This window comes from Euphorbia lathyris, chromosome 9 (genome assembly GCF_963576675.1).
Source record: "Euphorbia lathyris chromosome 9, ddEupLath1.1, whole genome shotgun sequence".
NCBI classification, from domain to species: Eukaryota; Viridiplantae; Streptophyta; class Magnoliopsida; order Malpighiales; family Euphorbiaceae; genus Euphorbia; species Euphorbia lathyris.
Window position 1 is genome coordinate 75,511,287 of NC_088918.1, and position 8,199 is coordinate 75,519,485.

The 8,199-nt window shown below is 33.0% G+C and overlaps 1 protein-coding gene across 3 annotated transcripts; it reads right to left on the reverse strand.

Moving 5' to 3' along the window:
* Window positions 1-981: 981 nt before the first annotated feature.
* Window positions 982-7,900, reverse strand: LOC136206817 (pentatricopeptide repeat-containing protein At1g63130, mitochondrial-like). 3 transcript variants are annotated; one of them, XM_065997997.1, is made up of 4 exons: window positions 6,045-7,899; window positions 3,930-4,275; window positions 2,461-3,378; window positions 982-1,102 (listed from the first exon to the last, which is right to left on the reverse strand). In XM_065997997.1, exon 1 carries the CDS (start codon window positions 7,755-7,757, stop codon window positions 6,066-6,068), a length of 1,692 nt encoding a protein of 563 aa, XP_065854069.1. In that variant the 5' UTR covers window positions 7,758-7,899; the 3' UTR covers window positions 982-1,102; window positions 2,461-3,378; window positions 3,930-4,275; window positions 6,045-6,065. The 3 variants fall into 3 exon arrangements, with proteins under 3 accessions (XP_065854069.1, XP_065854070.1, XP_065854068.1); XM_065997998.1 differs by lacking the exon at window positions 982-1,102 and having other exon boundaries at window positions 2,300-3,378; window positions 3,930-4,170; window positions 6,045-7,900; XM_065997996.1 differs by lacking the exon at window positions 982-1,102 and having other exon boundaries at window positions 2,300-3,378.
* Window positions 7,901-8,199: the final 299 nt, after the last annotated feature.

The window sequence follows — 8,199 nt, forward strand, 5'->3', positions numbered from 1 at the left end:
TTCTTAAATCCAAATTTATAGTTTTTTTTCCCCTATTAAGCCATCCTTAAATTTTATTTTTGTATTAGATACAAATTTTTTCACATGTAAGAATCTTAAACATAATATAACTTAATTTTGTAAAATTTTACATTGTTAGGTTCTTAACCACTCTGATTATAACACGTGCAAAATCGGACCCCTTTCCAATCGAACAATCTTGTATTCGCCACTGCCCTCAATGGCCCTTGTAAATCTATCATTGTTGAGAGCTTATATCAAAATAGGTTCAAAATGAGTTTTTCCTATCAAATTAGTCCATCTTGGCAACAAAGTAAAAAATTTGATAATACTTTAATCATCTTTGCAAAACTAGTCTCTTCAATGCTCTCGTTTCACTTTCTATTAAACCCTTTATTTTTCTATACAGCTTCTTTTAACCAATTCTCTTAAAACTTTTGACTGGCTTAAACATCAGAAAGTTGATACAGATAAACCAATAGAAAGGACATCCAAAGTGTTACCGACTTCAATGGTATAAATTTTGAAATCATATAAATTAAAAAGATTGATCATATTATGACCTGTAAAATATATGTGTGGCCCCTGAACCATGTCATAACTAACATTATGGATCCTAAACTTTATTTTGCAACGTAAAAGTCCTGAACTTTACATTGTACTATTAAACTCGAAATCAAATCAATACAAAAAAAATTAAAAAATTGATGATTTGGACAAGTTTGACTCATCATTGACTCATGTTTTTTTTTTATGTCACCATAATTTATGACAAATACCTATTTAAAGGGCAACATTTTGTTTCTTTGATATGAACTTTCAAAGACTTTTATTCACTAAATGAAGTTCAGAGGCAATAATGTTAGCAGCGATAGCTCACAAGCCATAGGTGTATTTTAAGTTCCGGGGATGAACTACTTTGAGTCCGCAAAGAAAACAACATGCCTCTCAGTCAATTGAACAAGGTTTATCAGTTCCTCCTCAGAACCTACGGGTATCGGACATTTCAGGAGCAAAGAGAGAAACAGCATAGGAAAAGTAACAATAACTCAGCTTCTGCCTGGCAAAGTTTAGCTTGTCCAATCTTTTGGCCACAATCCATCTGTTATTCAAATTGCATCAGAAATACATCATCAATTTTAATTTCTAAGCTTTCCTATAAATTTCCACTGTAATTTGAATCGGAAATTTCATGAATACACCATATCATGATCCAAGAAAAGTGTGTAGAACAAGAACAAGACCCGTCATTGAGTTGATTGTAAACTATTCAATTCGAGCACTCCGGAAAACAAGGAGCTTCTAATGAATTTGAAGAGGAGGCCGTTGCTACCCAAGTAGTATCATACAGAGAAACCCGAAAGTTCAATCTTATCAAACATCTTAATCTTTTCTTTAGTTCTATCAAGTTGTTCAATTTGACACAGAAACAACAACCATTTGATACAATATGAGCCTCACTTTTTTAGACACCTGAATTGCTGTATTGCTTTCTGCTACTGGTTTTAACTTATGATGTCCTAATTTTGCTTTGGGAGAAAATTAGGCATAGGATAGAGAAAGTTAATAAAATGAATTCAAAACTAAAACACCAACATTTTGATGAATTTATCTCATATATGCAAAGCTACTATTTTCACTGTCTTCATATTAAGAACTCAATTTAGGTATTATTAACTCATTCATCAATGTCCAATTTCACCAATGTGAATAAGAAAATAACAAACTGAATATTACGTATTGAAGTGAAACTACAGGGCCAATTTCATAATCAAAATGAACAAAATTGATAATAAATGGCATATTATTACATCAGGGTCCTGAACTTGGCCAAATAATCCGATTGACCCCCTTGAAATTTAGAGATGTCTATTAATTAGCCTGTAAATTTGTTTAAAGTGATATTATTAACCCCTAGTCCTACGTGGAGATTTGGACAAATTGAAGTGCGTATAACTTTAAGCAAGTTCAAGGGTTAATAAGTCAATTTCAGTAATTTAAGTGAGCTAATGAGACACATTAAAAAAATTAGGAGTGAATCGGTCACTTAAGCAAGTTTAAGCGACCAACATGTCACTTTAAGCAAATTCAATAGCTAACCACGCATCTCCAAAATCAAGGGAAATTTGGATTATTTGGCCAAGATAGAGCCCTGATGTATTAAGCCATAATAATTGGTAAGCTTAGTACTGAGTTCGCCATTTTTTTTCTATTTATATACTAAATAGGAATAACTGCCAATGGAAATTTAAAAAAAAAAAAAAATCATTGGAAATCATTTCAAATATGGCTTCCATTATTCAACCTTTCTTCAATAAGATCAAAATGATGTACATTTTTTTACATGTAAGTTTAGAGTCAAGTGACAAAATGACCCAATCATGCATCAACTTCATATTTACTCTGTTAAAAAATAATACAACATAGAAATCTGTTTAACATTTTGAAAAAGCTGCTAACCTCTCAAACTTTTAGGCACTGCAACAAACTTCAGAGACACCGACTTCAATTGGAGATGGTGCGCAAGCAGATGCTGAAATCAACTTCCAAATGAAGAAATCCCCTAACATGTGGAGATACTCTAGTGCAAGTCCTACTTCTGATGCATAAAACTTCTGGTACAAATATGTATTCCATATAATATTCATCAAATTTAGAAACATAAGCATAGCTACAAGCCAGTTAAAGCAACCTTTTGAAGACTTCATAGAAAAAATTAAAGACCGTTTACCTGCAACTATAGCCATTTGTTTATTCCAAGCAACGAAACAAACCAAAAATAAAATTTTGAAGTTTTGTCAGTCAATATCATTAATTTATTAGAATTTAAAAAAAAAAAAACGCAATATAATCTCCATCTATATTTGAAATCACAAATTTTCAAGTTCAATTGCTTAGTAAGCACAAAAGTAGATCTGTCTACCTATCACAAATCTCCTATAAAGAATTTTGACTCATACAGACTAGAGGCACTAGACTCGTATTAAAATACATTGGACTACCAATAACAAATAGTAATAAAAAACCGTTGGTAAGAAACTATAATATCGTAATTTGCAAATGTGTAAACAACCGGTCACTTGAATTGCTTAAGCGAAATGACTGATGCATGAGATGATCCTCAGTACACTCGAGAAAAGGAACCTCTGCTGGCCTTTGGATACCTGATTTCAATCATGGCTGCTTGAACTCCCTCACAGCTACTCTCTCATAATTATAATATGGTAATAGGTCTCTATGAACAATTACTGAAGTTAGCTTTCGATGTACTTGCCTGCTTTCAAATCACCATAGAGACAGTAAATAACAAGCACTCCTGCCTTCTGTATATAAATTTAAACCAAAAGTTGCTGCTGAACTTGAATTGTTTTTATCGACCTATAAGCATATACAAGGCAAATAGGATCAAAATCTTTAACACTTATGAGCCTAGCAAAACAGAGTTAATTATTCATTGCCAACAAATGATAAAACTGCTATAAAAATAACTCGCAAATTAAAAATAGAAATTGCTCCAAAAATACAATAAATACAAAAATTATAATACTAACTCTCGATGCTCATCCATTGAATCTCTCAAACTTGCAACACTAACTCTTATAATAGATTGAAAGGTAGGAGAAACGAAAAAATTACCTTTTAGAATTTAGGTTTAATAAGTTTTTGTATGTAGTTATTACAGAATAGACAAGTTTTAGGGAGTTGGTGAGACACTTGCGAAGTTCAGGGAGCTAATCTACTTTTATGGACAAGTTTAGGGAGCTGGTGATACGAAATAAGCAAGTTTAGGGAGCTGGTGATACACTTGCAAAATTCAGGGATCCACTCTACTATTTTGGACAAGTTTAGGGAGCTGGTAATGTATTAGGCCTAAAAGGAATAGTCATCAACTTTACATTTTCAAGCATAGCATTAAACTTGAGACTCACCAATTTCAACAGAAACAATGATGCTTAGACATCAAGCCATGGCAACATAACCCACAATTAAGCGAAATCACTGATGCATCAGATGATCCTCAGTACACTCAAGAAAGGAACCTCTGCTCGCCTTCGGATTCCTGATTTCAATCATGGCTGCTTGAACTCCCTCAACTCCTGATCTGGAAATCAATCCTATGATAATAGGTCTCTATGAACAACTGCTGAAGTTAGCTTTCGATGTACTTGCCTGCTTTCAAACCACCATAGAGACGGTAAATAACAAGCAGTCCTGCCTTCTGTATATAAATTTAACCCAAAATTTGCTGCTGAACTTAAAATTTTCTTTATCGACCTATAAGCATATACAAGGCAAATAGGATCAAAATCTTTAACTCTTATGAGCCTAGAGAAACAGAGTTACCTATTCATTGCCAACAAATGCAAGTCGTATTTTTATATGTCCTAAATGTATAAAACTACTATAAAAATAACTAGCAAAATAAAAATAAAAATTGCTCCAAAAATACTATAATTTGAATAGATGTAAGCTCAACAAATTGCATTCTACCTCCAGCTCAACAAGGACAGTCCAAAATAAATAAAAGATCAATTGTAATTTGCATAATAATGTGGAAAAAGAAAGAAGCAAAGAGGAGCATATCAATGAAGTTAAACAAATTAAGGGGATAGGAGAATATCTTGCCCCTAAAGTTATTAGAGAATCTCAGTTTTGTCCTCATAGTACAAAACGGCTCAATTTTTCTCCATGGTCGAAATCCTAGCTTAATTTTACCCTTTTTTAAAGAATTTCGTCACTAACTTTCGTCTACATTGACTTAGAAAAGGGTGTCATTGGGGTATAGTAAAGCTAAAATTTCTACTATGGGGTAAAAATTGGACTATTTTGTACGATAAGATTGATCTTCCCCAATAACCTTAGGAGCAAATTTGACCCTTATCCCGAAATTAAACTTATGTTTCTCATTCAAGACACTAAGCATTGAACCTTTTTTTATTATGAGATAAGAAAACGTAAAAAGAAAATAAGGACAAGTTGACAATAAATAAAATTCACATACTAAAGCCTTAACTATCAAATATCTACTCTATACCCTTTACCCTGCAATGGATGTTTATATATTTAGAAAGAACATTCAGCATATAGAAGGCACAATAAGGAAATCAGTCGGACCATTCCTCACTACAATGTTAGAAATGATATCTAATTAGCCAACAAAGGGCAGACTGCACAAAATTATCCTTTCTCCAGCAACTAAAAGTTAATAAGACGAATGCATATAACAAACAACATAAAGGGTGAAAGGGTTTCCAAAGGAACTTCCATAACTATTTGAGCTAAAGATTCATTTCAGTACAATTTTAAAAGCTATTATCCTACATAGAGCATTCGAGCCAAGCAGGTTTCAAATCAAGCAACATAATGACTCAATTTAAATGTAGAAGGTTTCAACTTTACATTTACTCATTTAAAAAAATAAAATACAAGATTAATCTACTGAATATTTTGAAAAGTTGCTAACTCAGATTTTCAAGCATTGCAATGAACTTTAGACTCACCAATTTCAACATAAACAATGATGATTACACATCAACCCATGGCAACATCCCCCACAAATATTGGGTCCATAAACAAATGCTTAGACATCAAGCCAAGTCATATGCCTGTGAAATAAGTATCATAAACTCATTCCGTAGCTTGAAAATAACACTAGATTCTAAACTATCATGCAAGTGAAAGAAAATTTTAAGCATTAAATAACTACTTTGATTTACAGTAATACTCTCAGATTCTATTCTCACATTGCAATTTCACAAATTCAATTGTAAGTTGTTGCTTGTGCTATAAGAGATCACTAATTGCACAACCCAATGAACAAAATTGAACAACTTATATAATCATACATGTTCTTCAAAATAATTTCTCATCCAACACATGAATTTCTATCCCTAGCACAAACTCGTCGTAGACTATTCTGACCGACTCTTTATACTTATATATATGACTCATACTAGAATAAATTGAATTGGAGTATTGAGCGCAGTAGAACATAGTTTGTAAGCTGATGTAATAAAAACGTAAACTTCAACTCATCATCTCACCTTGATATGCATGAGGACTTTTTATAGTAACTTCAAGATGGAATTATTCTCAGCTACCAACACCAATGTGGTGTTATCTGCAGAGAAACCCTTGCAACGCATGTCACGAATAAGCTCCGCTGCCTTGGCTAAATCCTTGCCCCGAAGAAATCCATGAATCATCACATTGTAAGAGCAATTATTTGGCGATAAAACATCATTTTCCATATTTCTGAAGACCTGGTATGCTTCATCTACAAATCCTTTCTTGCAAAGTCCATCAATTATTATAGTATATGTGTGAATTGTAGGCTGCAATCGATCAACAAAAAGTCTAGTCAACAATTTCTTTACATCTTTAAATCTTCCAGCTTTGCACATGCCTTCAATTAGGATATTATACGTGGTTATATCAGGCTTTAAATTGCTCACTTGCACTTCATCAAATAAGGAGAGTGCTACTTCAAGATACCCGTTTTCAGAAAAACCATGTAGCAAAGTTGAATATGTTACTACATTCGGAAGGTAGCCACTTGCACATATATCTCTAAAAAATTCGAGTGCTTCCCAAGGTCTTCTTGTATAACATAAGCCATATATAAGAGAACTATAAGTATAATGGTTAGGAATTAAACCTATAGAAGATATTTCGTAGAGAAATTGCTTTGCCTTGTAAATACATTTCTTCTTACAATACCAATTGATCAAGATGTTATAAGTATGGACATTAGGATTGCAACCCTTTCTCATCATAACATCAAACACTTTTCTAGCTAGATGCATTTGTCCATGTAGACCATGTCCATCTATAAGCGAACTATATGTAACGACATCAGGCTCAACACCCGTTTGAATCATTCTGCTTAAAATAGATTGAGCCTCTATTATCATTCCATCTTTGCAAAGTTCATCTACTAATATATTGAAAGTCACTACATTTGGTGCGATATTCCTATCCAACATTTCTTCAAACAACGCCAAAGCTTCCTTCCACTTACTTGAATAGCAAAGACCATGAATTAGTGAAGTGTGAGTGACAACATTAGGCAAAATTCCTTGACTCCTAATCTTTTTGAAGAGATCAAATGCTTCATCAACTTGGTTATTCTTGCAAAGTCCATCAATAATGGCATTGTATGTCACCACATTAGGCTCGCAACCTTTCTCAGCCATTCTTTTGACCAAACCCATAGCCACATGCAATTTTCCAATTTTACACAGACCATTCACAATCACACTATAAGTAAGCACATTAGGTTGATGATCCATACCTACTATTTTGTCAAACAAATCTACTGCATGACCAATTTTACCATCTCTACATAAACCATTGATTAAAGTATTGAACGTTACAAGGTCAGGTTGAAAACCAAGCTTCAAAATTTTAGCGAGAACAGAAAACCCCAAATCCACACGCTGTAAATGGCAGAAGCAATTAATTAAGATGCTACAAGTATAAACATTAGGTTTAATACGTACCAATTCCATCTGCTTGGACAAAGAAATGACAGTCTGAAATTGTTTCATCTTCGCCAGTGAAGAAGACAATTTATTGAACTCGATAACAGATGGCCGGGGGTTCGTGTGAAGAAGCTTATGGAAGGAAGAGACGAGTTCATTGAGCTCAGCGGCAGAGTAACTCGTATGGAGGGGAGAAATGAAAGCAGGAATCTGATGAAATGGAGAGGTTGAAAAGGAAGAAAGAAGAAGGCCTCTGGAGGTGATGGAGAGCATTGTGGATCTGATCTGATGATCTGAATAACAGAAAGCAGATTAGAAATTGAGAAAATTGGGGATTTTGATTTCAATGTTAAACTCGATCGTTTAAAAGTGTTCTGTTGTTGCATTTAACTTTGTAATTCTAAAGCATGAGTTTGATTTCAAGGTATCTTTTACTGTTTCAACCAATAGGATTTAAAATGTTTAATATGTAAATGTTTTAAATTAATTAATAAAGAAATTAGGGTAAATAATTTATTAGTCCCTTAGTTTTTATCAACCACACTGTTTAGTCCTTTTATTTTGTAAAACACATTATAAGATCCCTAACTTTTGTAAATATTAACCCTTTAGTCATTTTGTCTAGTTTTTTTAGACTTGAAATCGATATATTTTAGCATAAACAGATATATATAAAATAACATAGTAACATGGTCAACTTGTATTATACTGTGAT

Excerpts from the sequence above, each read along its gene's own strand:
- LOC136206817 (XM_065997997.1), bottom strand. The coding sequence starts at position 7,757 with ATGCTCTCCATCACCTCCAGAGGCCTTCTTCTTTCTTCCTTTTCAACC.